At 44.0% G+C, this 15,848-nt stretch overlaps 2 protein-coding genes across 6 annotated transcripts in view; one reads left to right on the top strand and one right to left on the bottom strand.

Annotated features, from left to right (window-relative positions):
- The first annotated feature begins 1,346 nt into the window (after positions 1-1,346).
- Positions 1,347-15,848, top strand: part of Scalloped (TEA domain transcription factor 1 homolog scalloped) — a 166,016-nt gene continuing 151,514 nt past the window's right edge. For 2 of the 5 annotated variants that reach the window (XM_071774459.1, XM_071774458.1), the window contains exon 1: positions 2,517-4,644. In XM_071774459.1, coding sequence (XP_071630560.1) covers positions 4,620-4,644 — 25 coding nt within the window. In that variant the 5' untranslated portion in view covers positions 2,517-4,619. Of the gene's footprint in view, positions 2,477-2,516; positions 4,645-15,848 lie in introns of those variants that run through there. The other 3 variants (XM_071774455.1, XM_071774456.1, XM_071774457.1) reach the window with 3 other exon arrangements.
- The window catches only part of LOC139810695 (uncharacterized), a 163,103-nt gene continuing 155,185 nt past the window's right edge, over positions 7,931-15,848 (bottom strand). Inside the window, exon 6 of the mRNA XM_071774467.1 lies at positions 7,931-9,167. Within this exon, the coding sequence (XP_071630568.1) occupies positions 8,926-9,167 (242 nt within the window). The 3' untranslated portion in view covers positions 7,931-8,925. The remainder of the gene's footprint in view (positions 9,168-15,848) is intronic.

Raw genomic sequence — 15,848 nt, 5'->3', positions numbered from 1 at the left:
AATTTCGGTTTGTGAGAGCGCACTGTTTGACGTCGTCGTTATTAATCTGTGGTGCGTTTTCCTTTTTGAGGTACTGCGTTACTATCGCGTAGCGCTTTTGCGGATTGAATCTCTGCGTTAGTTTTCTATTATATATGTATCGTATATGGATATTAGCCAGGGGTCCATGAAACAGAAAAGCTTTTTAGAAATTAAAAATAGAAAGACTTATACATGAAAAATTCAATATATAAATGTAAAACTGTACACTGTACACTGTACATTGTGTGTAATCATGAAATATAAATTGAATTACCTATATAATATAATGATGGTGACGTAGGAGAATTGAAAATAGTTTTCAATATTGAAAATTGAATGGACAGAACAAAGTACATAATTGCTTCTGCTTAAACTAAAATGTATTTTTTCAAATTTATTTTTGAATCATATGAAATCTGAATCTTTATAAAACCTCTTAGATGTATTTCTTAATGTCTATGATTATAAAGATGAGTTGATTATCTCGGAAAGAAATAACTGTAAGATTTTAAAACATCTTGAAAGAACTTTTTTTCATACTGGCATATACCACATCTCAAAAATGATTTAACTAACTTTTATAAAGATTCAATATACTTCCACTACAAAATTTTTCGAAGAAATGTTTCTTTATAATTCAAGCGCTTAAAAATAGATTGTAAAAGTGAGCATAATAGATCTTTTAATACGTTATATAACATTTTAATATAAGATCTACATCGAATTTATTAAAAAATTAGAGTTTTAAATTCTAACGATTTAAAATTGCATTATCGGAGTTTAAAAAGTATAAATTAAAAAGAGATGATATATTACAGTCTAGGATTGACTAATGATTGTGTCAAGGATTGTCCGTTTAACCGCAATTATTAGCTTACAATTTTGAATCAATATACTTGCAATAGATTTAACTGCTGTTTTTTCTTTACCCTTAATTTGGTTTTTATCTAGTTCCTAATAAAGTTCTTAATAAGAAGAACAATGGAAGGTTAGCTGGGAAAATATAAAGAATATTCTTTATATTTTCCCTGACGTCAGCTAATGTTCATTAAATGAACATTAAAGCGCTCTGACGTATACACACGCGCGTGGACGCACACATAATATATATAACATAATATAATATGCTACATGATGCTGATATTTCGAATACGAATGGGAATATAAAAAAAAAACTTTCGCCAAATGGCTTCTAAAAACGCTTCCGGCAATTTTAGAAGTGCCTTAGAGAAAAAAAACACGTTCTGCATATATATTATATATGCGTTTTTACTACAGTTTACAAAGGAATTATTTTCCGAATAAGATAAGTTTCAATAACATTTTGGATTCTTTTAAAAAGTGAAGTTATTTCATAACTTCGTAAAATGTTGAACATCTAAAATCAATCGTAATTATTAAAAGGACGGCGCATGAACGAGATTTTTGCAATCGAATTCAATTTCCATGTTTCAAAAAATCAAAATATATAAGATATACGATTTTAAAACATTTATCCTTTCTTCTTTATAACAATATATAGTTTCTTTTAAGTGCAACGTCGATATTCAAAATTCGATAACTGCTGCGATGTTCAATGTGATTATATTACAGCAACAAATTAAAGATTTTTTTATACGTTATGCGCAACAAGTTATAGATAAATAGCGCGTTATGTCGCAAAAATATTAGTCGGACATCGTGCAACGTAATGGAAAATATATTCGCAAAATGTAAAATGTAGTAAAAACTATTTTTGCTTTGGACGGTATATTCTATTGATCTATTCGATTACGTATCATCACTCGAGAGAATTAACGCACGAAAGATGCGTAAATTGGCCAGTTACGAGTTTCCTCCTCGAACCCGGTGATACTACATTCTCATTTATTAGCGCATTTATTTGCAAAGCCTAAAATGCGACCCCTGAAATTCAACAAGTGCCCCTCGAAGCCTGAAGCGAGAGAGAGCGAACGGACGTGCAAGCGCACCCAACTGACATCCAACCTCTATTACGTGCGTGACGCGACTGATCCGACAGGTCAGGGAAGCACGGGGCGCGGGGATAAGGTAGCCGGTGATGTGGAGGGAGAGGGAGGGAAGGAGGGCAGGACGCTTCGCGAGCGCGAGGGCGGAGTGGTGGGGTCGGTGGGGATCGGAGCGAGGAGCGAGCAGCGAGTTCGGGTCGCTTCGGTCGGCGTCGGCCGCGTCCGGGATTCTGGTTTCTCCCGCGGCCACCTAAGCGGTGTCAGCGTGTGGCGGCGTGTGCGCAGACCGGCTGCGCAGCAGGCGTGTGCGTTGTCCAGATTCTTTGTGCCATTCCTGGCATTCCAAAAACACGAGAGTGACCGTCCTCGTATTTACCCGTGGTGCAGTACCGCGCGTCGATATAACGCCGTGCGACGTTCATCCGCGAAAATAAGGGCCGCCCTCGCGCTCGCGCGCGTGCCGCCACGTCACACAGCTCAGCCAAGTGGTAAGTAACTACACGATAGAAACGTACAGTGCTCGAAACGCCGTACGCGAGCGAGCGCGTCCACGCCCGTGTGGACGTCCTGACGGTGGCGTCGTCTCGCGTCTCGCAACGGGCCCGCGCGCGAGGAACGAGTCCGATCGCAGCGACGATGGCGCGCGTACCCGCGGAGAGAGAGAGATAGACAGACGGACGAAAGAGAGTGAGACGGAGGGAGGAGGGAGCGCGAGAGAGACGCCGTAATCTCGACGTATGTGTGTGCGTGAAAAAGAGATAGGGAGACAGAGAGAAAGACGTAGGTAGGACGTAGTAGCGCGCGTATTCCGCACGAAACTCATGAGAGTGCCTCAGCGAGGTGAGCGACGCCGTTATTACCCGCTCCGGCTCCGGGTATAGGTACTCCGCGACCGCGACCGCGCGTTCGACTTGTCACACTTGTGCGGTACTTCCGCCCGATCGTGGCGAGCATCCGCCGTCGCGCGGTCGGTCCCTCGCACGTCGCACGTGCTCACGTGCTCCGAGACGGAAAGACAGGTGCGCGTAGGTAAATAGAGGAAGAGTTTGCGCGAGAAAAGGCGAAAGAAAAATGATCTTGCCAGCAGGCAGTCGACCGAGAGAAAGAAAGTAAGAAAGAAAGAGAAAGAGCGAGAGACGCGCGCTCTCAACCGGCGTGTTTACTCCGTATATAGAGGGCTGTTTACATGGTGCATCCGGCATTCGGAGCGTACTCCGAATCATACGCGTGTTTACACAAGCGTGCCGTGTCGTTCGTGTCAGCTGTGCGCGTCGCAGCGCGTACGAGTCGATTCGCAAGCGCAGCTCAGGCCGCTCAGGGCAGCGCGACGCGACACGGCTCACCTGACCGTCGAGGTTAGGGTTTACTCTCCTCTCGCGGTTGTCGCTCGACGTTCGACGTTCGACGTTCGACGCTCGCGGCTCGACGGTGGTGACGGTGGTGTGCGTCGGTGGTGTGGGCTGCGTGCGCGTTTCCTCGCTGCCGGCGCGCGAGCGGGGGCGGGGGCGCCGTGACAGAAACGCGTGCTGCTCTCTCCGCCTAGTCGCCTGTCCAGCAGCCCGCTCGTCCGCTCGCTCGCTCGCTCGCTCGTGTCGCTGCTCGCCGCTCGCCGCTTCTAGTGAATTGGTATGGTGAATTATTGATCCGCGGCGGCGTGTGCGTGCGGAAAAACCGCCGTTGGCTGGAAGAGAGAAGAGAGGAAGGTAGGAGGTAGGGGAGGGGACAGAGAGGGAGAGAAAGAGAGATAGACGATAGAGGGGCGGGTAGGGGTGACGGAGACGGTGCCGCGGAGGCGCGGAGTAGCGGTGGCGCACGGCGCGGCGGTGGCGCGAGAAAGCGCTTAAAGCGAGCACACGTACGGGGTGAGACGTGCGCTGGTTGGTGTGTTGGTTGTATATTGTTTTGAAAAGTGTCGCGGCGCACGCGGACGCACGCGACGTATCACATCACGTCGCGTCGCATCGCATCGCATCGCATCGCATCGCATCGGGTCGCCGTGCCTCGGTCGCGAGGCGCGAAGCTCAATCGGAGTACTCCAGCGAGATCTCGTGTCTTCTCTCCGCTAGACGAGGTAGAGCGAGCAAAGTGTACATTTTTGTGTCTGCCGGTCGTTCGTATACGTAACATATTCGTCGTCGTGCGTCGTGCGTGCGTGCCTGCGTGCGTCTGCTTTGCTCGATCGCGCGTAAACGCGACGGGAAAAACGAACGCGAGAAAAGCGTGTGCCGCGGGGTAATGCACGCGACGCGCGACGAGGAAGCTGCCGTCGGGAGACCGGTGAGTGTCCCGCAGTGACGAGATAACCGGCGCCGATTTTTTCGTCGTCTTCGCGGCGCGGCGCGGTGCGGCGACGGGACTACCGCGACGTGAAATCGTCGACCCGGGGGAGTGTTAGTAGTGCATTGTCGTCGTCGGACTACGCCGACGACGGCGACGGCGACGGCGACGACGACGACGACCACGACGACGACGACGAGGAGAAGGAGGAGGAGGAGGAGATCAGTGTCGTCGCGCGGAGGAAACTTAGGGGGAAACCTGACGTTTTGTGTCGTTTTGTCGTACGGTCTCTGCTGAGCGCGCTCCGATAATCCCGGAGGAAGGCAACGTCCTATCTTCGCCACCGCGGCTTGGATGGATACTGTGCATTATTTCTGGAGTGAGTTTCTCCCTTTATTCTCTGTGTATGCGTGCGTGCGTGCGTGCGTGCGAGTGAATGCAAGTGAATGCGAGTCTCCGGCTCTCCGTTCGCTTCGGTCGCCGATGCGTGCGAGCGCGGACGAGCGCGGACGAGCGCGAGAGTGTTCCCCGTAGAAACGTGCGCTCCGCGTATGCCGCAGTCCGCGATTTTTCTAGTCCTCTCTCTCTCTCTCTCTCTCTCTCTCTCTCGTGCAGCCGATACAGCGAGACTCCTTTTCCGCGTTCTGTTATTCGCCGTGCATGGTCGATCTCCTCGAGACCGTCACAGCTGCGCGCGATCACCACACACATCCATTGTTTACGTGTCTTTATCTTTACTAAGCGACAGACGCGCACCTGACCGAGCGGCTAGAACAGCGAGCGTCAGCGCGACGGACCTTACTATGGACGTCACCTTAAACCTGCCGATGCGTTTCGGCAAGTTTCGACAGACTGAGACGGCTCGCGTGGTCTTTAAACTCACACGTGGCAAAGGCAGTGGAAACGTTATTAAAAGATGGATTTTATCAAGACACACGTCGCGCAGCGAGACACAGATTGTGTACCTGTATACGAGTTGCTGATGAGTTGAGAGACGCTTATTATTAGAATGTTAGATTATTATCGAATCTCACAATAACGGCTGAACCGCGGATAACTTGAGTTTAAATTGTATAATAAAAAAGTGCTTTTATTTTTCGTCTACGAGCGGAGCTATTACGATGCAAAGTTAAATCTGATCGCGCGCTTTATTTGCTTTGCTTTCCAACGCTGTTTTTTTTCTAATGTATTGATTATAAGACATAACGACAGCCGTAAGTATTACGCGTGACGACGTGCAAAGTTGGTAAAGTATACGTCGTGCACGTGTTCAGGATAATAGAAACGTGTATCGGCTGTAAGCAATAAAACGTCGTGAGTTTGGGCGATAAAAAAAGCGAGTTATATATCTCTCGAAAGGTACCCTTGCCCTTGCCAAGTTTGAGATTAAAACCACGCGCGGATGGACGTCACGTTCTCTGGTTCTCTCGCCGATCCGCGATCGTTCGGTCTTGTCAAGCGAAGAAAGATCGTTTCCTAAGAATCGATCACGTTGATTTTACTCTTTATTTAATCCTATCGTCGCGTCGCGTCGAACTCGTCGGAACGTTTCCTTCAACTTTCGCGAGACCTGGCAAATGGGAGGGAAAGGCACGTAATCGTATAATCCGAATCGCGGCGCTAATTTCGCGCCGGACGATGAATCTCGGTGCAATCTCCTTCGCCGGAGCGTGACCGGCCGCTAACGAACGTGAAAGGAAAAACATTGGACGCGACAGTCAGGACGCGGACGTTGCCGACGTTGGCGACGTTATCGCACCGGGTTATCGAAAATAATTCCGCGCGAACGCACGCGGCAGTGCATCGTTACATAAATTTAATCCGATAACTCGTCTCCTCGCGTTATCGCGACGGCCGCGGCCGGGAAATCGGGCGCGCGAGCACACGTAGGGACACACCACGTTAACGAGCTGCCAATGCTTATACTTATTCAATATCACCTGAAAGATACTACTTGTTATTACCTTACAGATATCGATTATGCCTCGATATCGCGAGTGATAATCCAGAAATTTACCGTGACAATTAATTACATAGAGTACAAGTAGCCGATACCTATACGTAATTTATATGTAACTAATTGTCGCGCTATACTACTTGACATTTCGGAATTATCTTCGGAATTATCTCAATGTGCGTTTATTGTTCGTGTTTTCTACCTGATAACATTTTTCGTACGTCGATATTTGGATATTATTATATCCAAGGGAAACGTGATAGAGATTACCTATTATTGAAGATAAATGATCTATTTTGTAGAAATATTGCATATGTTATTAAATACATGTTGTTTGTAAAAAAGAGTTTATCGCGCTTTGATTAAAGCATCGAACTCGAGTTTTTCTTCAAACGGTAACGAAATTTTCCCCCTGCTTCTTTTCGGAGTCTGCGTCACGGGCTTACTTTCACGCGCTGTCAAAGTTTGATTGCGAACTCGCAATCAAGAGAATTTCCCTTTGACCCTTTGCGAGTCGAACTCGAGCTACGTTCTTACATTTTTGCTCACCTGCGGAAAGTCGCGACTCCATGCGTCACGTTTAATTTCGCCCATCCACGGCCATCTGACGCGAACCAACAACGATGAATAATGTAACTTAAGATTATTGATACCTGCGTTCGATACGATATCATCCGCGCGATCTATAAATATCGCGTGTCCTTTGTTTACTGTTCGAAGATAAGCGCGACTTGGCGATTGTGCAGCGAGCACTCGTGTATCGTCGAATGGCCGGTAGGTATCTGCGTGTGATTGATAATTGCGGCCGCGATAAGAATCCGTGTTTCGTCAATAACTATAGCAATTTCCTTTTTCGATAGATGCGATTTGATCACGAAACGATTATGATTTCAAGTCGATGACGATGACGCAATCGCTCGAAAGTATAGTAATAATGATGTAATACTTATAACGCAGCTTTTTCGGATGCACGTGTGTTTCATTTCGCATTTAAAGATTGACTATATTGCGAAAATTATATGCTCCTCGATTATTGTTCGATCATGTGGATAGAAATATACTAATTGTATAAGGTGTACCGCTTTACATATTAAATATAAAAGCGTCGATTATGTATCAAAGTGCCATCAATATTTATTTAACGCTTATTATCTCTAATATTTTTCACATCGCGTTACGCTTCTTTACATCAACGTGCAATCGCAAATTACGGAAATTTTATGAAGAACTATACTGCCACATGAATTTTATACATCGATATATACATCGAGCTGTGCAACATTTTAATATCCGCCTCGCAGCGTACATCCCGCGCGTTTCTCTATTTTCCGCGAATATCGCCGCAGCCAATTGTGCTAACATTTGCAATTCGTTTCCACTTTCTACAAACAGCGTCTCGAGTCTCGAGTACGCCTGCCCCGCCGCGCCGCGGTCCCGATCGCGGTTACGTTTGTCCTACGTCGAGCGGCAAAATTATAAATTTCCATTACGATATGACAGAAATATCTAACTTCCTCGGTGGAATGAAATTTTTGCGAGCTGCCCGCGTACAACTTGTTTTCTTCTTAAAGCCCGTGCCGGAAATTACGACCCCGGAAGCGATCAAAGGAAACGAAAAAATTTCCCGCGGTTTGTGCCTAAATAACTTTTCACCGATAAAACCGTTATACAGAAAAGTTGCGGAGATTCGTATATAATATCACAACTGTCAAAATCAAAACTTTTATTCAAAGCAACGTAAATATATCACTTTTGATCCTGAAATGATCTTTACTATGTTAACAGATATGTGTATGAACTGTATTAGAAATCCTGCAATTAAGTTAACTGACTTTGCGTTGTATTATCTTGATTCAATCCATTTGAATAAGCCGGTTAGAGGAACAGCGTCTTCATTTATCCTTTCGTTCACCGCATCACGATTCAAGATGGCTGACGCGAGTATCGTCGACCTTTAATCGGTAGGGTCGACTCTGAATGTGACGTAGTTTAGTGGAAAGCCGCTTCTCTGTAGCCAGCCGACAGGTGCAACGTGTATTTCTCTCTTCGTTCCGCTCCTCTCGCTGCGGCCGGACGCGACCGGTCGAGCCTCGTTTCTCTTTCTCGGGCGTTGCACGCACGAGAGCGAGCGAGCTCGAAGAAACCGGTAGTCACCGGTAATCGGTGTATTTCGATAAAGTCGATATTCAAATCCGGCGTCGAATGCTCGAAGAACGTAACACGCCTCCTTCTGTGAGCGATATCGCGTCATCTTTTCGAGTCAAGCGAGTCAAATATATCTTATCGTGTCGAAGAGCGAGATCGGAAAATAGGATAACTCCGGAAATGCATGTTTTTATCACGCTCGACTCGTTTTCTTGACTCCCGAGAGTATCGATACTTGTATTGTTTAGTCGCGCCGAGTAACCGAATTTTTTCGGTATTCAATTATCCAGAGGCGAGTTACGTTTTGCAAGACAGACGCGATTTTTCTCACGTATCTTCCGATTACGCGCGGAACATTTTTATCATAATTAGTTGTCGTTATCGTAAGCGAGATATATTTATCGGTAATTCATCAAATTCGACAAACGTCGTTGACTGTTGTGGACTGTGGAGTAACGCAACGCGACCGCTGCAAAGACACTTTTTGTCGTGTTTCGATGGAAGGTCAAACTCTCTCAACGGAGGATTGTATGAGTAGGAGGATATATATAATACGGATTATTTTGAGTTGCTACCCTTTGGCGAGATGATCAACTCTCCGCTAGGCAGCTCTCTTGCCGCGGGAGCTCTTTGATCCGTGATACAGCGGCCTTGAACGCAACGTGAGCCGCGCATTGTTAAATGAATGGATTGTTTGTACGCGCTGGAGATTTTTCGCTCGGGGCTACAACTCGCCTTTACTCGCTTCTTCGGTCCCTTGTTTCGTCTCGTTCGCAGTGTACAGGATGTTCCATTATTATCTGAAATTAAAAATAGAAAATAAAAAAGATTCATTATATGATTGGATTCAATCTTTTGAAAACTCGAAGCCGTTTTTTCCTTAGTACAAATTTGAAACTTTCTCTGAAACTTTCAGATATTTTAATAAACAATAAGTAAAGTTATTCTTTCAAGAATTATAACGGAAACCGCGGAGTCTTATATATCATATCACAATCGTGCCGACAGGATCGAGCTAAACCTTCTATTAAAATAGAAACTTATTTCGGTTTGTTCTTTCATCTCACATGATATCGCATTGTTTTTTATGTTAATTTTGCTAACAAAATGATATTACCACTGTTTTCCTTCATTCGTGTTTTTCTTCTCCACCATTTAGACAGTCAAACATCTTATGGAAAGCAATGAAAGTTGCACAATATACCGGTCTACACATTAGGCGCGAGTTTCTTGCGGATATAAATAGGACACCTTGTGTCTCGTTGGTCTACGAAAGGAGCAAATGGATTATCGCGCGCGCACCGACCCTCTGCAACTTCTCTGCGCTCACTTCTTTCTCCTTTTCCGCTTCCTCGTCTCGCCTCTCTTCTTCGCCGTTTTACGTTTCTTTTGCTCGCGCGCGATCTCTCGTGGTTTCCTATTTGGCGTAGACGGTGCCAAATCCTCAAGTAACTAAAATTATCGTCAAAGGTGTGTACGTACGACTTGTTCTCGCAGAGTTGAATCGTGACTAACGTACATGCTTTTTATCACACGTTATCTATGACAATATGACAATATAGATTCTTCAAGAAAGATTGTTTCCTCTGTTGCTTCTTAAAAGAATTAATCGTGGAAGCTATGCATCGATGTGGCAGCCGTTTTTAAAAACACGCGTCAATTTAAGGTAATCAAAACGATTCTGAAAGATTAAGTACAGTGTAAACGTACAATGTCTATTATTACTTGCGCTGTTATTTAGATGTCTGATACCAGCTTCCTCTTTTTCCTTCCCGTTTCTCATTTCCCGTTTCGCGTCGACGAACTCGTGCCGTTTCCGAGAATGTGAGGAATAATCCGCGCATAATTAATTTTATTCGCTCAGAATTTCGGCACGTTCCACGTGCGCGCTCATATTTTTTTTAATTAAAATACCCTGAGCCGTAGCGTATCAAGAGACACGATAGCTTCGCGCCAAGTACACGCAAGACTGCTCCATGTACATATCTATACGCGTGCCGGCGAGTTGCGAGTTTTGGTTAACGACACTTTTGCCGGTCGGCGAAATGAGCTCGTTCGTCCAACGCTTTCTCAATGAGATTAAAACGGTCTGACGATATTAGTACTTTTCATTTGCGGTTTGTACAATTGGAGTATTATGCGCGACGCGATATGCACCGCAGTCTGCAATTCCGCGAAGTGTTTCCACTTCATGGATAAATCGCACGTTGCATTTATGACGCGATTGCGTGTGTTTGAACTTGAATAAATGCGTTTATATAGAGCGCTCGAAATATGAATAAAATTTTCATCAGGTTCAGTAAAAATTTTTATATGTCGATTAGACGAGCCATGTTGCATTAGCATAAGATCGTGTACATTTTTAATGTCAATTTTAATGCTATAAACGCAAACGAAAATGACCTGTTTATTTCTGACAATTGAAGTGCATTAATGAACGCATTTTTTGTACTTATAAATACAAAAGAAAACTTGAGAAAATTGAAGTTATCGAGATTAATAGCTGTTTTAATTTTTTTCTTATGCTCAAGGCAGCTTTAATTTTGTATTTTACCATGTTATTTCATGGTTATGCGGTAGACGCTACGCGTCGTGGTTGTATTACGATGCTATTTTCCATTTAAACGTCTCTCCACTTAATGACGTTATATTTCATATTTTTACGACGTCTTTATAACGCCTATATAAACATCAGTTGCAACAACAACAGCAATGAGTTGCGTTAAATTATATTTAGAATGTCGCATCGCAATTTTATACAACGCCTCTGTAAAATACGATACAAATACGATTAGAGCAACATTGTGACAATATCGTCCATATTAAAAAAAAAAGAGAGAGAGAGAGCAAAACAATCGTTATTTAAATAAGCGCCAAGTCCTCCTGAGTGCCGGCAAATTTTAACACGAAAGGTCGCTATTCGTGGACCAATTTGCGAAAGGTCGCACGTCGCGTTGCTCTATACTTTATATATCTAAACCGGTGGAACCAGACAGCCGGATTTAAAAGCGATTTAAAGTCCTGCTCGTAGCTTTCGAATGACTGCTACTACTCGCATCGTTTCAACTTTTCCCGCGCGCGCACGTATACATACGTCGAAACGCACACACACACGCGCGCGCGCGCGCGTATGAGCATCAAATGAATTAACGTCGTTTATCAGTATCATCGATTAGACGTAATCGACGTGTGTTACGTGCCTGACGGGTTTCGGCGATGCGTGAGTCATGCGTCGTCCTTCGTTTTTGCTGCTCGCTATGAATAATGATTATCCTTTGTACCAACATACTCGTAGTAAACGCGTAGTAAAATACGTTGTAAAATACATTCTCTCTTATCGGCTTTGCGGATCGATTAAGAAGACACGTGGACGAGGTTGGGAGATTTATAATATTTACAGTGTGAAATATCAAAGGTAACGCGACGACAATATCTGTAATGCCGAATGCTGAAAATAATTCGCGTGCAGCGTAAAGTCACGTGTAAGAAATTTTGCTCTGGAAATCTGACGGAAGAGGGATGTCGATGGGACGAAAAAGGCGATAATTCTGTATAAGCAATGAAATGGTAGAATCGATAACCGCCATCGATACCGTGGCGAGCGCGACAATGCATATCGCGGAGAGGAGGCGGGGTGGTGCACTCGGCGACGCGTGCGTTTATCTAGCAGTTTAATGCTAACAAACGCTCGCGATTCGATCGCGTGTCGAGTACGATACATGAGTACGAATGAGAGTACAGGGAGACTCAGCCCCCATCCCGTTCTCTCTCTCTCTCTCTCTCTCTCTCTCTCTCTCTTTCACAAACACACACACACACTCACACACTCATCTCCCCAGGGAAGGTAAAGTCGTGCGGGCCAGAAAATCAAGGGGTGGCTTACCACCTGGTCGACCGATCCGTCCCCTCTCCGCTACCGTGGAATATCGTGTGCACAGGCACACACAGACGTTATATACACAGTCAGGATCCCCCTCGCGATTGTCTGCGCCTTGCACGTCGCGTTCTTTCCCTTTCTCTCCCTCCTCCCCTCTAAAATAATGCAACACGCCACTGCGGTCCGTCTGCATACCAGCCAAAGTACGATCACGCGATTCGCTCGTACGCATCGGTCACCCGGTATGAACTGTGTGGCCCTTCGTAACTACCTGTCCTCTGGACTCGTTCGGATTCGAGCGTGATTTTTTTTTAGTAGCATACACTCTGCTATAATGCCAATTGCAGATACACGATACACAAGGTACGTAATATTCTGCGACAACGGTAGGGTAATGCTCTTCTTCAATTTATGTATTATCTAATACACGTACGTATATACATGTACATGTGTACAGTACAAATGACATATTTTGCAGCACGATATATTGTAATCTAGATACGTTACAAGAGTAACAAGTCTTACCTGGCTATTTTGCGCTCCACTTAATGTGTTATTAGGACATCCGTCATCGTCTCTTTCAGTAAATTTACACATAGATCAACTATACTTATATAAAATCTTTCTTTCTAATATTCTTTCGATGTTTAATTCCCATTTCAACACTTTTTTTTCAATAAACAGTATTATTATTTTTTGAAATAGTTGCATTGTACAGAAACATTCTGTGTCTGCATATATATTTTTTCACAATTAAATATTATATTGCAATATGATTTCATATAAAGTTCTTATAAAGTGGTTTTAATTCGAATTTTAAGGAATTTTTATACATTTCACGATAAAGTACCTCGCCTCTCGAGAAAATAATTATTTTGTACAAAAAGTAAAATATATAGGTGAAGTAGAAACTCTCTTTACTTAATTAAAACGGCGAGCGCAATGTACTTTGTTTTCGATAACTCGTAGATTATTAGTACAACCCGGTATTATTGCAAGGAGTTAGGTACACTCTCGCAGCAGAAAAAGGAGAGTATGCGGACTGTGCATGCGTCGGGATTTATTGTCGTTCGGCGACGATAGACGCGATATTACGTTACGATAATTGTTTTCGATATGAGAGGCGTGTCGCGGCATAAGCTGGCGCCCCTTGTCTCGACCCGACGGGAATACTTTTTACGGTTCCGCGAGAGTAACGAGCGACTGGATCGACAGACGCTGGTCGTCGGTCCAGATCGAAGCTCCGATAACAAAGATGCTTGATCTCTCGCACCGGTCGAATAACCGGCAGGGATTATTCCTGCAGAACCGAGCGACAAAGAAGAAGAGAAAGGGACCGTTACTTACCTTTAATCGCTCTTACTTTTAACCTAGACTCCAAAATCCGAGAAACATTTTGTTCGTCCGGTTTAAAAAGGGATAGAAAGAATTTGAAATATTTCAATTATGGTTCGATGCGAAAGAATTGCTATATTTGAGAGAAAAAAACCGGTGACTCTAACATCTCTAATGTCCTGTCTAGACCAGAGGATGATCCTACTTGTGGCTCATCTTAGGATGCATTTCGTTTCACGCATGATGCATCATTTATCCATGTTTAACATTCGATGAACAACAAGGGTAAATGATGCATTATGCACATCGTGCGTGAAACGAAATGTACTCCTAGTGAGTAGTAATGTACACTACTCACTGAGATAAGCCACAGGTAGGATCATCCTCTGGTCTAGACAGGGCATAACATAGCTTGACTAACGTGGGAAGTATAAGTATAGCAATGATAGTAGATGGGCAATCAATGTTGATTTAAATGTCGATTGGAGACATTGGAGTGATCTCTCTAAGAATTATCTTGAAAATTTCTGTGTATTATTAAACGCAATATTCTGCGCACTTTATTGTTCCCATAATGATTATCGAGCGACTATAATTTTAAATTAATTGAAGTAGAAATAAGCGTTTTTTTAATACCGATTTTATTGAGTCACCCTGAGACACGTTTAAACAGACGAACTATAATTTTCTTTTTTATGATTGCTTTTGCATTTGCGGACGGAAATTGCGATGAAAATAATTTTAACAGCGCATGGTTTAATGTACGTGGAAGGATAAGCGCCGCGGATCAATCGACTAGAAAGTCTTGGAAGCGTGAAAAAATCTCGCTCGATAGCGGATTTCTCGCCGTGACGACCTCGGAACGATATCCCGCTGTTATATCTTCCTGCTAATTATCGCTTGATATTTTCTAGAAAGCCTAAGAGGATCGACAGATACGCCGTCGCGTATCTGTATGAGGGTAGGGTCGCAAGGATATAAACAACGACTCCTTGCCGCGTACAATGGCCACCTCTTATCGGCTCGTTTAAGAGGACGTGATTTAACGTGCCGCAAACCGCGCTGGGTATCGGTAGATCGACCGGTTAACTAGAAAGTTGAAATATCTGCAGGAAGTCGTGCCGATGGATTTCTCGTATGAGTCGGTCGGTGGTCTAGGAGCGATCTCGTTCGGCGCGAGGTCAGCGCGCGAGCGATTCGCCAAGGCGATCGAGAAGTTCCTTATTGTAAGGTAAGGAGCGTTGCGGTTACGCGCACGCACACGCACACGCCGCGCATGTGAGACCCGTTCCGATTGGCACGTTCAAATGCGATAGAAATATTTTAGCGCAGGAAGACTCTGTCGTCATACTTTAATTTTTTCTTTTTTATTAGTTGTTTGCCTTGTCTCGCAGGTAATTTCTCTAAGGTGCGTTACGTTATACGGCTGGGCTGTGGGATTTCGAAAGTTGGAGTTTGCTAAACACATCAGTCTTCATATAAGATTTTATAAATCTCTTTATAAAACTGTCAAGTTCTAACTTTTTTTTATATATTTTCTTTTTTGCGAAATCTCTTTCACTGAATATCATGTTAATTTAGTAAAGTTACATTATTTGGAAATTATTGAAATATGGCATGTGGATATGTGATATATAAAAAACGAGCGATATTATCGTCTGAAAGAAATTTTGTAGTTAACGTAAAATTTTCACGTTTAAAGTGTGGTAGAAGCAAACATAGCTTTTAGCTTTCCTCTCCTTCATCTTTGAAATTTACTCGGAATGAAAAACGTGAAGAATGTAACTGGTCGTTTTAATTATTTCTCGAGAAATTAGTTAAAGATTCTCTTGACGTAAAATATATATTTCATATGAAATGCACGAAAACACAATAGGTTGTTACGGTACGCTCTGCTTTACATTATGCTGCGTTTTATTCGCTTACGTTTGCCGAAGGGAAAACCATGAAGAGTCAAAGTGAGACTACATAGCCGGCGAGATGGTGCTGATTTTATTTCAAGGATGAATAGGAGCTTATAGCCTCGGCACTATTTCCAACGGTCCATTAGTTCGTTGAGTAGGAGAAGAAAAATGTAATAAACCGCGACACGTCGCGTCTTCCTTCGGCGCGATATAGAACCTTCCGCACGCGGGAGAAAAATTAAATTGCTTCGCCTTCTTTTTCCGTCTCCCTCCCGTCCTTTTCCTTTCTCTTCATCTTCGTGAGTAACGTAGATTCACGATTCGCTATTCAACCTGACAGGGCTTCTGCGTAGAAAATTCTTACT

This window comes from Temnothorax longispinosus, chromosome 3 (assembly GCF_030848805.1).
Source record: "Temnothorax longispinosus isolate EJ_2023e chromosome 3, Tlon_JGU_v1, whole genome shotgun sequence".
NCBI lineage: Eukaryota > Metazoa > Arthropoda > Insecta > Hymenoptera > Formicidae > Temnothorax > Temnothorax longispinosus.
This window is presented reverse-complemented; position numbering and strand designations above follow the sequence as displayed.